Genomic DNA, 15,004 nt, shown 5'->3' with positions numbered 1-15,004 from the left:
TGCTCTCTTGCATCCCATCGCTCTTGCATCCCATTGCTCTATAGTCTAGGTAAAGGTAAAGGGACCCCTGACCATTAGGTCCAGTCGTGACCGACTCAGGGGTTGCGGCACTCATCTCGCTTTATTGGCAGAGGGAGCCAGCATACAGCTTCAGGGTCATGTGGCTAAGCCACTTCTGGTGAACCAAAGCAGCGCACGGAAACTAGTCTACTGGTAAATAAAAAGGTGTGTTCTCACAATGAAGTATTAATGACAGTTTAGGTAGTGGGAGTAGCAGTGATTATGACCCATCTTCTGGATTAAATTACAATAATTTGGTTTTGAATTTAACAAAACAACTTTTGCAGTGCAATCCTATGATCTCATCGAGGTAACCGGGATTGCAGCTTTTTAGATGCCTTGTCTTAGAACCAGGAAGATGCACAAAGAATGCTTTCCATTTCAAGTCGCAAGGGGGGCAGGCAGGATTGGGAGAAGCAAATTTATAAGGATTTTTAATATATATATATAGAGAGAGAGAGAGAGAGCGCATATCATCACCCTATCTGATTTCATGTCTCGGGAGCCAACATACTTTGGACCGAACTTGTTCAGAGTTGGCTTGGTTGTGTGCGTGCGGGGTGTGTGGGTGCGTCTGCTCCTCTCTCCAATATACTAATGGGTGTAGAGAAGGCTAACCCTCTTAGCGAGTGCTGAGCGGGTAGCTGGGGTTGTGGCAATTACTCCGGATTACTTTGCTCCGGATCAGTAAATGGAGGGGTGATGGTCTTTGCTGCGGGTCTAGGGGAGGTGCCGGAGACCTGAACGAAGCGGCAGGGGCAAGCCGAGAGTGGCATCCTGAGGGCCGCCTGCCGCTGCCCCCTTCGGGAAGGCGAAGGAAAGGGGAGGCGGCTCCGTCCTCCTCCGAGTCGCCGCCGCCACGTCAGGGGGAGTTTCCCGGCAGCCTGCGAAGAAACGAAGGGCGGGCGGCTGCCTCCTCCTCCGCCTCCCGCCCCTTCCACGGTCTCGCCTCGCCGCCGGCGTTGCTATTCTCCGCCCGGCCGAAGGAACAAGCCTTACGTGGCCCCGGCGAAGTCCGGGAAGGGACGGGCGAAGGAGGGCGGGAGAGGGAAGAGGCTTCGCGGGCGCCGCCGCCATGGAGACTCGCTACAACCTCAAAAGCCCCGGTGAGTTGTGGGGAAGGGGCGGGGGGAGAATTGCGAAGGCTTTCATCTTTTTTTTTTTAAGGGAGGGGGTCCAAGACGGTCCTTTCGTGGCCTTCCCTGGGAGATGGCACTGCGGGGGTTGGGATCCACCATCACGCGAGCCCCTGGTTCGGATGCTCGGCTAGGCCAAGGCCACCGGCTTTCTCCCCGGCCTCCTCTGCCCGCTGCCGCAAAGTGCCTGGCAGGAGGAGTGGAGGGCGGGGGGAGTCATTTTGCTTTATGTATTGTTATGGTTATGGCCCCTCAGTGGGTGCTGCTCTTGCGCTTCTTCGGCGATGCTTCAGCCCAAGGGAGACGTTTCTCTAGCCTCCTTCAGTTTCGATTCCCCAAGAGGTGACGAGGAGACGGCTTGGAAAACAGAGGTTATTCGCGTCACTGGGGTGGAGGGAGGGTTGTTGTTGTTGTTGTTGTTGTTGTTGTGTCTTTCAGTTGCTCAGGGTTGGGGGGGGGCATTCCTGCCCCAGTCCAGAGCTCCCCACCCACAGCTCATCTCTTGTGGCTCCATAAGAATCTTCTGCGTCTATTTTGGATCAAGCATATTTCCGGTTCTTCTGGCACACGTGTACCTAACACTCATCTCCATATAAGCTTGCAGTGTGTGTGTGTGTGTTTTCTTGCTTGAAGGATGCTTGTTCTTAAATTATTATTTTTTAAATCAGGGGATGGGGCAGGAAAAAAACTCCACACCATCACACTGTCAGTTCACATGACCAAATTGGTATGCAGGTTGAGTTGCTCTGTTTGTCTTATGGTACATATACAGGAAGCTGTCTTCTACTGAGTCAGAACATTGGTCCCATCTAGCTCAGCAGTATCTACACTGACTGGCAGCTGCTCTGCCAGATTTCAAACAGGGGCCTCTCCCATCCCTACCTAGGGATCTTAGGGATTGAACCAGGAACCTTCTCTGTGCAAAGGAGATGCTAGTCTGTTTAGTTACAGGTGAAAGGTGTTTAACTCTAGCTGCATACACAACACATTTATAGCACATTCTCTCCCTGCCCCCCCCCAAATCCTAGAAACTGTAGTTCATTAAGGTTGCTAAGAATGACAGCTCTCTGAGGTGTGTACACAGCCTCAGTTCACGTGTAATTTTGCCAGTGCAGTGTTATGAAAAGCTGTTTGAGCAGAGACATGGTAAATGAACACCTGAAGAAACAATCACAAGATCACTTAAGTATGTGGCAACCGCTATAGTCACAATTGATGTTGATAATGTGGAATTTGGTCAGACTCCAGCAGTGGTTGCCAGCCTTTTTGAGCCTGTGGACACATTTGCAGACTTGAGAAACTGTTATGGGCACCACACATGCACCACAACCATACAGAAACATGTGCACTCATACTCTCCCCACCCCATCCCACTCCCGACAGCAATTAGGCTTGAAAAAATGTTTTAACTCCCCCTTCCTCTAAGTCTAATTGGGGGGAAGCAATCTTCCTGGAGAGTGCAGCTGGCAAGGCAAGAGTTAATTGTCCCTCCCCAGCTTCAAGATCATGCCCAGTCAAGTCATGACTAGACTTGAAAAAGGCATTCTGTTGACTATAATAGAATATATATTTCAAGTGAAATTGCAACAGGGATGGGGATTTAGCATGGGGGTCCATACTTGTGGAGGGTTTATTCTTCTTTCCCCAATTATAAAGGCCCCCCAATAAGAAAAATTTGGTGGGGGAACCTGGACCTTGTAGGCACTGGCAAAGGCTTCTGCAGGTGCACCCATGAGTTCAGTGATGGTGACTCATGCTCTAGAGTATTACATAATGGATACATTGTGAATACTGAAGCTCCACACAATGGACACAACTAATTGCAACCTGGAAAGTAGCCATTTTGAAACTTTATTTATGTACTTCTAGTACAAGATGTAGTGCATTTTGATTTGCTAAATATTACCTGGCCAACATGGAAGTGGGAAGATTTTGAGTAGAAAACCATCCAAAGGGAAAGAGAGATGAACCTCCTATATCCAGCCACTTGTTTGTCTTTCCCTTAGATTGCAGCCTTTATGACTGTATTTTGTTATAGAAAAAAACTGCAAGGCAAACACATGTGACCAATCATCACATGCAGTTTGGCTAGTGGGCCTTTTGAGCTTGTGGTAGCTGAGGCTTTGGTTAGTATGAGCTGTCTTTGGCTTCCCTGCCATAGGCTCATACTCCCATACATAGGCTCATAGGAAAAGCTGCTGCTCAGCATGTGCTGAGCTCAGATCTGATTAGCTTTTGTACTCAATCCCCACTGTGATTTTTAAGACTGTTTGTGCCTGCATGGAAATAGCTGATATAGACTGAGCTTAGCAGCTGCCAGATTTCACATGAACCTTTGAGCCAAGGTGGTGGTAGGTTCTTTCTAGTCTGACTGAAAGAAAAGATTATATGCTGCTACCATAGGCCTAGAATATTGTTTCAAATGAACCCTCTGTTTGGATATCCTTTATGCACTCGCTGCCTTCAGTGTATCCAGTACTTTATGAAGTGTATGTTGCAAGGAAGTCTGCAGTCACACAGTTCTCAAAAGTTCTCAGAACACCCACAATTTGTGGTAGCATGGAGGACCACAAAGCTTACTTAAATCATGATGCTTTCTGGGTGACAAATGAATGCATTTGAGACATACCTGAAAATGTAGTGGCATTTTGTATCTGAAGTGGGTTTTTAATGTTTAGTATACCACAGGTAGGGAACCTTGACTGACTTAAGGTCATTACTTTCAGTGGGTCTACTCTGAATAAGACGTGATTGGATGCAACATTCTGGTGTCCGAAAGACAGTGGGTGTTGCTAGATGCAAGAGTGGGCAAAGCAAGGGATGTGATTCTTAACTTTGTACAGTAGGCTGCATTCCATTCACAAAACAGTCAGAAATTTCTACTCATGCAATTCTCCTCATCCTTCATCCAGGCATGAGGCAGTATCACAGCTCACAGACACATTCCAGCCATGCGAAAGCTCTCAAGGAGAGTGCAGAGCAGTGGTGACTGTGGCCTGGGGAGAGTCCTGAGAACTGGACAGAGAGGCCTGGTGGGTCACATTCAGCCTCTTGCCAGAAATGTTGGAAGTACCTAAGTACAATTTTTTTAAAAAAATGAACCCTTCTGCAATACAGCCTTCACAGTCAGTGCTCATTCCTCTACATGGTTCTCTGCATTTAATATACCCTACACAGTTACCAAGGAATAAGTCCTGCACTGAAGGCAGCCCTGTTTAGGGAAGCTTTTAATGTTTAACAGACTATTGTATTTTAATATTTTGTTGGAAGCTGCCCTGGGGAAACCCAGCCAGATGGGTGGGGTATAAATAATAAATTATTATTATTGTTATCATTATTATTAAACACAATTCTGAGTAATTGCACAGAGGATTTCTTTGTGACTAGCTCCAGAGTAGACACTATACATAGTAGAATGCAAAGTTGCATTCTTGTCTTTCACAGTTCAGATGTGATTAGGCACATCACTTTTCATACATATAGATGACTTTTTAAAGGATAAGGTAAAGGTAAAGGTAAAGGTACCCCTGCCCGTACGGGCCAGTCTTGACAGACTCTGGGGTTGTGCGCCCATCTCACTTAAGAGGCCAGGGGCCAGCGCTGTCCGGAGACACTTCCGGGTCACGTGGCCAGCGTGACAAAGCTGCATCTGGCGAGCCAGCGCAGCACACGGAAACGCCGTTTACCTTCCCGCCAGTAAGCGGTCCCTATTTATCTACTTGCACCCGGGGGTGCTTTTGAACTGCTAGGTTGGCAGGCGCTGGGACCGAGCAGCGGGAGCGCACCCCGCCGCAGGGATTCGAACCGCCGACCTTTCGATCGGCAAGCCCTAGGCACTGAGGCTTTTACCCACAGCGCCACCCGCGTCCCTTTTTAAAGGATAGCTCAGTGCAAATATCTTCCTTGCCCCCGGCAATTAATTGGAATTGTTCTCTTCCCCTGTATACTCAACTCAGTCAAGGTAGGACAGAAGAATGAAAGAATGTAACATTTCAAGGGAGATGCAAGAATAGAGACAAAGAGTAGACATACTTTTTTTAAAGCTGAATATAAATTTCATGCCTGCAAGTCATAAGAGTATTAGTCAAAGTCACTATTGAATAAATGTATTTCAGGATTATTTTGCAGATTTATAGAAATGTGTATACTATACTTTGTTTCAGGCTTAAGATGGTGATAAAGGAAGATATTGCAGACTTAATTAGATTAGAACTATATTAGGTTACACTGAAGCCTGCTGGGACAAAGAAGCAATAAATGATGGCAGCCACTTTGGAAATACAAAACTGCACTTAAATCTTGACTCACTAATCCCTTCAGAGTCAGAGATGAGAAGCAAAGAAAAACATATGTCCTTGTGTTTAATAAATAAAATAATAAGAAATTTGTCTCTGTTTATACATATACACTGCATTAAACAGTCTGATAGGTAAATGGCCCAATGCTTGCTTAATATTTTTTTTTCTCCACAAGAATAATAAAAGTATTCTTTACTGCGTATTTTTAAAATCATGAGACTGTTTTGGCATTGTGGGCATGTCATCTGCTAGAGGGGTCTAAAGGTAAAGGGACCCCTGACAGTTAAGTCCAGTTGCGAACAACTCTGGGGTTGTGGAGCTCATCTCGCTTTACAGGCCGAGGGGGCTGGTGTTTGTCCGCTCCGCATACAGTTTTTCAGGGTCATGTGGCCAGCATGACTAAGCCGCTTCTGGCGAACCAGAGCAGTGCACGGAAACACTGTTTACCTTCCCGCTGGAGCGGTACCTATTAATCTACTTGCACTTTTTGGTGTGATTTTGAACTGCTAAATTGGCAGGAGCTGGGACCGAGCAACGGGAGCTCACCGCACCGCGGGGATTCGAGCTGCCGACCTTTTGAACGGCAAGCCCAAGGCTCAGTGGTTTAGACCACAGTGCCACCAGTGTCTAGGGATCTAAGGTGCAGCTAAAATTGCTATCCATCCTGATAGGGTCCTTCTAATCAAATGCTTGCCAATGGTTGGATATAAAAGTGCTCCAGTAAATATAATAATGACCAAAATTTGTTTTCAAAGGATTGTGCCTGAGTCTTTATATTTGTTTAATGTATAATTTTAGGTGGCCTGTTAAATTTCACATTTTGTAATCTATAAAATGAAGGTGGGAATGTTTTTAATCCAGTAGGTGGCAGCCTCCCCTCTGAGGTGAAGTGACGTTCTGATGTTAGCAGTCCAACTTACATAAATCGTGAAAAGCAAAACGGTTCATCAGTATTGCTCAGAAGCTCTTGTCCTTGCCTTGCAACTTCTTTTGCCCTTGCAAAACCTGCCTCCTGCCCTTGCCATTTCAAAAATTATTATATTAGAAATGTTATTATATACACTTATTTTAGTAGTAACTGGGTCTGGTGAATTGCATACTAAATCAGTGGCGCATGTCTACATGAATATGTGTTTGAAACAGGGGCATTAAATTAGAATCAAGATAAATCTGATGGATAATTATGGTTAAGATCCATACAACTTAGTTTGGTGTTCTACGCTTCCATCAGATTTTTTTTCAGGCCTCTTATTGCAGCCCCTCATTCCCACCCCTTTCTGTGAAAAGCTGCTGCTGAAGGTCAGCCGTTTGGCATAACATTTGAACTCAGACTAAAGGAGATATCAACAATCCCTTTATGCATAGATCCTCTTTAAGCACATGGCTTTATAGATCCCGGACAATTGCTTTGTTTTCTGTCACTTTGTACTGGCTATGTAACCTACTTTGATTTTACAAATGTACTTGGAAGCACCTTTCTCCTTAAAAAAAAAATCTTCCTTTGAGATACATACAAATATATTTACTGAAATAACAAACCTTCACATTTCTTCAGTTTTTCTCCTTTTTCAGATGGGTGACTGGACTTCAAAACACCTATTCTGTCTTACTGCCTTTTAATTGATATATTCTATAATTTCTTGCTACATTAAAACTTCATGTCTTGTTTTGCTGTTCCCTTTTCCACCCCAGCCATCCCAAAGCAGCTGAGGCAGTATCCTCCTCCACCTTGGGATGAGCGAGAGGCACGGGTGGGCTGCCTCTCCCTTGGGGAGAAAGAAGCAGCCCGTTCGTGCCTCTCCCCCCCGCCCCCGGTCCCGAGGCAGCGGAGGCAGTTTCTGCCACTGCCTGGAGACAGGCAAGGGGGACTGGTGAGGCTCAGCTGGGGGGCAGGAGTGCTTCTTTGAGCCATCTCTCTCCCCAGCTGAGCAAGCCCCATGTCCCACCAGCGTGCTCAAGCCGGATAGACATGGGGCTTGTTGAAGCAGAGGGAAGAACAAGGTGTATTGTGTCTTGGCGATGCAGCTTGTTTCTCCATCTGCAACAGTATGAGGGCAGACCATGATGTTGGTTTCACTCAGTGGTATATCACTGGTGAAAGCACCACCTCTCCTGAGTTCCTCTGCCCCTAATACCGGTCCTGAGCCATATATAGATATATCGCCTAGGCCTGTCGGCTATAAGTTTTTGCTACTGAAATCACTTACTGTGTTTTTTTTCTTTTCCTTTTCTTTCAGCTGTAAAACGTTTAATGAAAGAAGCTGCAGAACTGAAGGATCCAACAGACCATTATCATGCACAGCCCTTAGAGGTTAGCATGTGGCCATTCGGATAAATAAATTCACAACAGCAATGCTTACCTTGACCAGTCTCTCTTTCATTGTATTTGCAGTTATTGTGAAAAGCACATTGAGCTGGTTTGACTATAAAACTAAGCCCAAACCATGACCTAGCATGAATATGTGAGGGCTCCCAGATCATTGCCTCTTTTCTCCCCCATCATGTCCTCCTGTTGCTATTATATTCAGTGTATTTCTGTATATTTGGTTGCTTGTAGGACAATCTTTTTGAGTGGCATTTCACTGTCAGAGGTCCTCCAGATTCAGATTTTGATGGTGGAGTTTATCATGGAAGAATAGTACTACCACCAGAGTATCCTATGAAACCACCAAGTATTATTCTCTTAACGGTAAGAATGTTTCTCAGTCATTCATAACAGCATAAGCACTTGGTTAGATCTACATCAGAAATTTGGTCACCTTAAACAATATTTTTTAAAAGGTGTAAGCAAATATAGACCCCTGGTTTTTTGGCCTTTCTCTTTGTATCCAATTAGGCTAACTGGAACTTCACTTCTAGACTTTATGCAGGGAGCATTAGAAAGGTCCCAAGAAAAATGAATTGTGTTCTGTTCTGAAGTCTGTGAGGCATTTTGTTCAGGGTGTTTTGAGAAATGGAATGTTTTAAGTGATTTGGAGAAGGCTAGGCAACAGTAGAATATCCTCAGTACCATTCAGGATTTTTCTCCTGTTTGTTTTGAGAGTTTTAATAGTTACATTAAAAAAAAAAGATTTATGTCCACTAGTCTTCAAAACATCACTACTGTTTTTTGTTCAGTTTACTGTATAACTTAATATTTGAAGCTGTTTTTTATTGCATGTACCAAGAATGCTACATACGTCAAAACAAGAAAAATGATTTCCCTCCTTGTGTGAGGTGGGGTGGATGTGTGCCTAATTGTGTTTAGTTGCTATGATTAATAACTGTAGGCTAGGACTGGATTGCCTTGATTCTGGTCAATAAATTAATCTGGAGGAGCATTTTGATGTGACTTAGAGCAGCCTATGTGACTGCAGTTAGTTTCATCAATCTTTGAGAATACTCTGTTCTTTGAGCACGACTAAACCAATTCTGCTAGAGCTGAGACATCAAGTTTCTTTTCAGTAACATTCAATTACAGACTATTGACTATACAATTGTACGGTATTCCAAAGATACTGTTCTCTCTTCAAGCTAGTTGAATCTTGACTTATGAAAATGGTTTGATTTACATAGTATTATTTTTCTTTATCTTTCTTATGTGCCCATTTAAGGCTAATGGCAGGTTTGAAGTGGGAAAGAAAATTTGCTTAAGCATCTCAGGGCATCATCCTGAAACATGGCAACCATCATGGAGCAGTAAGTAAAAGCTATTGTTGGCAGTAAAGGGCCTCAATACACAAGTACAGTGTTACCTCGGTTTAAGAACAGTCCTGTTTACATGTTTATGAACGATTTGGTTTACAAGCTCCGCAAAACCAGAAGTAGTGCCCTGGTTTGTGAACTTTCACCTTGGTCTAAGAACAGAATCTGTATGGTGGAAGGTAGCAGTGGGAGGCTACATTAGGGAAAGCACGCCTCGGTTTAAGAATGGTTTCGGTTTAAGAAAGGACTTCTGGAACGGATTAAGTTCGTAAACCGAGGTACCACTGTAAGATCATTGTGCTACATTCAACAGCAGATCTTTCCTTTTAAATGTTATGTGACATTCCTGCTTCTCTTCAGGCATGTGTTGGATATTGGGGGCAGGATTTAATATATTTTGCATTACCTTGGGCTTATTTTTTTTTAATTACCTGTTATAAATTTGTACATTAAGTAGTTTTCTCCCCCTCCCCTATTTAGTACTTAACCTGCACCCCTCTTCTTTTTTGATCACAGTAAGAACTGCATTGCTTGCTATTATTGGATTTATGCCAACGAAAGGGGAGGGAGCCATAGGGTCTCTAGACTATACCCCTGAGGAAAGAAGAGCACTTGCTAAGAAGTAAGGGTTTGTTTTTGTTTTTGTGACTAATTTTTTTTTATTATGTTGAATCTTATTCCTGAATGTTATTCCTATGTTCCTCTTCAGTTGGCTAGGTAAATCATATTATTTGCTCAGTGTATAATGCTCAGTATGTGACATTGCATTCATAAGCATATTTACTCAGAAGTTTGTCCCACTTTGCTCAGGATGGTCACCTTCATTTATTTTGTGCACTCTGTTCTTAGCTTAGAGGACAATCCTATGAATGCTTACACTGAACATCTGGATTTGCCTCTGAATAAACATGCAAAGGATCAGGTGTCAGCTATTCTTATTTTTGCATGTTCTTTATTAAATAAATACTTAAGAGGAAAACATTTAGTCACTTGTGTTTTGTTTACTTACCACAAATACGTTATTGTCAAGAAGGCACGGTGGAGCTAATAGATGGCAAAATTAATAGCAATTGTGCTGGTAGATCTATGGCGGACGTTATAATTTCATACATGTGTAGATTCATTAAGAATGCTGGATATTTTGATCACTCTTGGTGGTTTAATTAAATTAGTGTATAAACTTTTGTTACTTTCCAGGTCTCAGGATTTCTATTGTGAAGGATGTGGATCACTTATGAAGGAAGCCCTCTTGCCATTAACATCTGGAAGTGCTTCAAGCCAAGCTGACAAAGAGGCTAAGGAACTTGCCAGGCAAATTAGTTTCAAGGTTGTTTAACTATTTGCTGTCCGTCCGTCCCCCAGTTAATTTGAATAGGACAATACCTAGACTAGGTTGGTTGGTGCAGCTAGCCAGGTCATAGTTCACTTGGAAAGAATGGAGGCAGCAGTAGTTGCTTGATTATGTGGTGCGTTGGCCATGCTGCTGTATTTATGGCTTCACAGTTTCTTCTGTGGGTTTCAGAATTATTGGTTGTACTGTGCTTTGGCAACCAAATGATGTAAGCACCGCAGCTGAGGTCCAGAATTTCAGGCATAAATTGAGAAGACACTTGCCCTGGAAATAACATTGCACATAATGTGTGTGCACTTGTTTAATTACAGTTGAATAAATAATGCTAGAGAAGATGCATTCTATAACATGCCTGATTAGAATTTTTAACTGATGTACCATTTGTGCTGTTTTGTCCTTTTAAGGCTGAAGTTAACTCAACTAGGAAATCAGTTGCTGAACCTGCAGACTTATCAGGATTTAACCACTTGCCCAGTTCACCTGAACACCAACAAGAAAGTACAACTCCAGCATTCCAGGACACCACCCCCAATGAAGTGGTAGGTGTTTCATAAATCTGAGAAAAATGAAGGCAAAGACTTGGAAAATCCAAATAATATTGATAGGCTGTCACTTTAGAGCATTTTTAAAAGCTTATTAGCATTCCAGTAAAACTACTATTGCTGAAGTCCTGTCACCTTCCTTTACTCATCTGTTGCCTTTTGTCAGTGCAGATTTACCTGAGAGTAAGTTCCTTTAAATTCAATGAGGTTTATATCTTGATAGACATAAGTAGGCTTTTACTGTGTGTGGCTTTTCAGCTGTTGGCCCATAGAAAATCCTTTTCATCAGTTAATTTAGTTCTGACCTTGCTTACTATATTATTTTAACTTTTCTATCAAAATCCAATTTAAACATCTTTGTAAGCTAAGGAGATATATATATATATATATAGAGAGAGAGAGAGAGAGAGAGAGAGAGAGAATATCCTGCCTTTTCGAATCTAAATGGTCCTTGTACAGAAGGTAATTTATTTGCAGCAGTGATATGGACTTGCCCCCAGAGCCACACTTGTTTTATCCGTACGCCTGAGAGACTTATATAAACCAAAGCAAATAGAGGCCCTGCTCTTTAGTGATTTGCAGCTTTTATTCTATTAAATATGCTTATCATGTTCCTTTTTGTTTATAATCTCTCAAGTAAATTTGACTACATAAAGGGCAGTATTAATTCTGACCATTTTAAATAATTGTTTGCTTAATTATGACATATTAATATAGCCAAGAAGAGTGCTTATATAACCCATCCACTTTGGAAGTAACTGAGGCCTGGTATTGTGACAGGGCAGCTGCTTCTATGACTGCTGTGGATGCAATCTAAATTCACCGACAAATTGTAGACAAATCCCAGTTAAGCTTGTGTGTGTGTGTGGTGTGTGTGTGTTTTAAAGGTTGATGGAGCTGCAGATTGGTTTTTTAAAATCCTGTCAAATCGCGTCAGACCATCTGTTGCTTGGTGATGAGTATTTTCCAGCTATTTAGAAATACAGGCATGCTAATATTATGCAGATTTCCCCAACAATTTCCCCTCTGTCAGATTCTTACAAAGTTTGTGATTTGATTCCTGCCCCCCTGCAAGTTTCATAGTTCTTGAGTATATGGTTTGTCTTCTTAAGCATATCCATTTCACTCACCAGTAATATTAATTGTATTTTGTGCTGAGAAGGGGGGAAAGTCAGTAATAGTTTGATTAACCTCACTTTAGATGACTTTGTTTTCATCTAGCAGCTCACTAGTTTTATTCCATTTGTTGGGTCATCGGAATGAGTGACACACATAAAACAAACTTCCACACTTCACACTATGTCATGGTTCAGCACAGGGATGATCATGTTGGACTCCAACTCCCATCAGCCAGCATGTTCAGTGGTCAAGAGATTATGGGTACAACAGGCTAGCCACTCTTGGTTTAGCACGACATTCCAGTTCATGCACAACCCTGAACCAGTGTGATGTAGTGGGTAGAGGGTTGATCTAGGAACTGGGTGATCAGGGTTCAAATCCCCTTTCACCCATGAAGCTCACTGGGCAGCCTCAGTGAAGTTGCCAAGCTGCATTTTGTTTCCATTCCATTCTGTGTTCCATTCCATTCTATTCTATTAAAGCCAGAATCTTTATTTTTTTAGTCTGAAAATCAGACCAACTCAGCCACCTCAAGTCAAGAACAACATAACCAGCCTGCGTCAAATAATACTTCTATGAGCCCTCGCCAGCGGCGTGCACAGCAGAGAAGGGTGCCGACTTCAACCAACTTCAATCAGGTTCAGCAGCCAAGGGTCAACACAAACCACATGGGCTCAAATGCGCTGATTCTCCTCCTTGTTTTAGCACTGGCAGCTCTTATATTTAGGCGTATATATCTAGCCAATGAGTATATATTTGAATTATGAGTTTTGGTCATTTAAAAAAAACTGTGACTTGAATTCTTTATTAAAATGTTCTATGTTGGATATGTCATGAGGATTGTTTACATGAAATTACTTTTTGTATTTACTCACTTTATGTCTGAATTTAATGTATCATGAGGTACATTAATATCTGCAAGAAAAGCACACCTTGATATTGGTGTGAACATGGACTATTAATGATTAATACAAACTGAGCATATAACCTGAGAGATGATGTACAGGATATATATCTGCATTAGCAGGATATTTAAGGAGTGAGAGGGCTGAATGCGTCACTTGTGAGCTTTGGTGGGTAATTTTAACTGATAGACACATAAAATTGTGGTTTAATGCTATGTGGCAACATAAATAATTATTATTTTCAAGAGTGTCTATAAAAAATTGCCTGAGAAAGAACTTCTTAAATTGAAGTGCAGGTATACTTGCATAGTAAATATTACAAAACTGAGCAAGGAGGGGAAGTTGTTGATATTTTGTAAGTACATTTATTTCCTACACAACAAATTCGGGGGGGGGGGTTCCCTTAAATTGTAGGGTTTTTATCCTCTGTGAAAAAGAGGGGCCAGAACGTTGTTTGCTTTTCTTTTTAGTTTTAATTTTCCAGAAGTTAGGATAATCTTTTGTGAGGTTTGAATGTCATTTTCTAATATTCAATTGTGTATATTTTGCTTTTTTAAATTTGAAGATCCTGGAAATAGTTATAAATATGTAATATTTACCCAGAGCTTATTGACTGTGACTTATTCCAGAAATATATATAATGCATTGAGCTGATTGTTTTATGGGCCCATCATTTAATGAAAAACTCATTAAAGCATTTTCAAAACCCATAAGCAAAAACAAGATATTTTAATCTAACATCATCTATGAAATCTACCTAGTGCCAAAAAAGACCCCTGAAATAGAGTGAAGGCTCAGTATGAGAGGAAGCTCCTTTGTCCAATGAGCTTTCCCAACCACTCCAGCTCACCAAAAGCCACTCCTTTTGTAAGAAATCCATTTCAGCTGATTTGAGACATCTTCGCACACACACCCATACCATGCTGCTCTGGAAGATCTTTCACTTCCAGCAGTGACTATTCAGGATGCAAAGGTGTTGCAGAAGGTAGGCAAGGGCAAGAAAATCCCCTTTCCAGGGTATTTCTCTGTATCTTGCCTAGTGTAATTTGCATTTAAAAGTATCATTCTGGGCAGACTCCTGCCTGAGAAAATAAATCTTTCAACGTTTTTCCCCTTGACACAATATGCAACAATTTGTTGCGGGTCCTCACTTGTCTAAACTAATAGTAAACTCAGTTCTCCGAGCGCTGCTCCTTGTGTAGCCAGAGGAACGAAGCAGCAGCCTTGGGGTAGCCCCAGAGTTTGCAGAAGTACAATATACTTTAGTAGGGAAAGCCATAGGAGTGGAACCCTTCCAAAAACAGACCAATGAGGATTAAAGATGCTTGTAAATACAGACATAGGATGCTGGCTGGCTGCTGTAGGAAGGAGGGAATGGAAAACAAGGGGAGGGGGAATAGAATGGACTGGCTCAAAACATGAACACGAGCAATTTGGTTATGAGTTCCACTTGTAGTTCTATATACATGCTATAGAATATGCGGCTTTAAAAAATTGCCCTTAGAACAATCAAGATCAAGTCTGGTCCCTGTAATATAACACATAATCTTGGCCTGAGATATGGAGACGCCACATCAAAGTAGAAGCTACACAACTATTAATATTCAAATCTCACGAAGCCAAATTATTTTCTTCCTTGAATTTGCTTATCACATAGAAACGCAAGTGGCGCTGCCTGGCTATGTAGTGATTCAAAACAACTCTGACTAAATAACATTTTATTTTGAAAACAAGGGATTGTTAAAGTTGGCATTTAACTTCTCATTTTAATCTCTGAGGTCCTGAGAGCTGTTGTAGTAGCTAGGAGTTTGACCCCAGAAATCCCCATTTCAGAAGCTATCTCACTGTAACAGCCTTAGGGAAGCCACCACACTCTCCCAGCCTCTGTCACCCATCTGCAATATGTTAA

General features: G+C 42.2%; 1 protein-coding gene across 2 annotated transcripts; it reads left to right on the top strand.

Moving 5' to 3' along the window:
• Positions 1 to 837: 837 nt before the first annotated feature.
• UBE2J1 (ubiquitin conjugating enzyme E2 J1) lies at positions 838 to 13,699 on the top strand. Of its 2 annotated transcripts, XM_053381480.1 has the most exons (8): positions 844 to 1,166; positions 7,732 to 7,805; positions 8,052 to 8,183; positions 9,088 to 9,172; positions 9,695 to 9,800; positions 10,376 to 10,505; positions 10,934 to 11,068; positions 12,694 to 13,699. In XM_053381480.1, exons 1-8 carry the CDS (start codon positions 1,136 to 1,138, stop codon positions 12,955 to 12,957), a joined length of 957 nt encoding a protein of 318 aa, XP_053237455.1. In that variant the 5' UTR covers positions 844 to 1,135; the 3' UTR covers positions 12,958 to 13,699. The 2 variants fall into 2 exon arrangements, with proteins under 2 accessions (XP_053237456.1, XP_053237455.1); XM_053381481.1 differs by lacking the exon at positions 8,052 to 8,183 and having other exon boundaries at positions 838 to 1,166.
• Positions 13,700 to 15,004: the final 1,305 nt, after the last annotated feature.

Source organism: Podarcis raffonei, chromosome 3, assembly GCF_027172205.1.
Source record: "Podarcis raffonei isolate rPodRaf1 chromosome 3, rPodRaf1.pri, whole genome shotgun sequence".
NCBI classification, from domain to species: domain Eukaryota; kingdom Metazoa; phylum Chordata; class Lepidosauria; order Squamata; family Lacertidae; genus Podarcis; species Podarcis raffonei.
The sequence above is the reverse complement of the archived record's forward strand: the minus strand, read 5'-3'. Positions and strand labels throughout refer to the sequence as shown.

Coding starts and splice junctions, on each gene's coding strand:
- UBE2J1 (XM_053381480.1), top strand. CDS start 1,136: ATGGAGACTCGCTACAACCTCAAAAGCCCCG. Junction 1,167..7,731: donor CTACAACCTCAAAAGCCCCG/GTGAGTTGTGGG, acceptor CTTTTCTTTCAG/CTGTAAAACGTTTAATGAAA. Junction 10,506..10,933: donor CCAGGCAAATTAGTTTCAAG/GTTGTTTAACTA, acceptor TGTCCTTTTAAG/GCTGAAGTTAACTCAACTAG.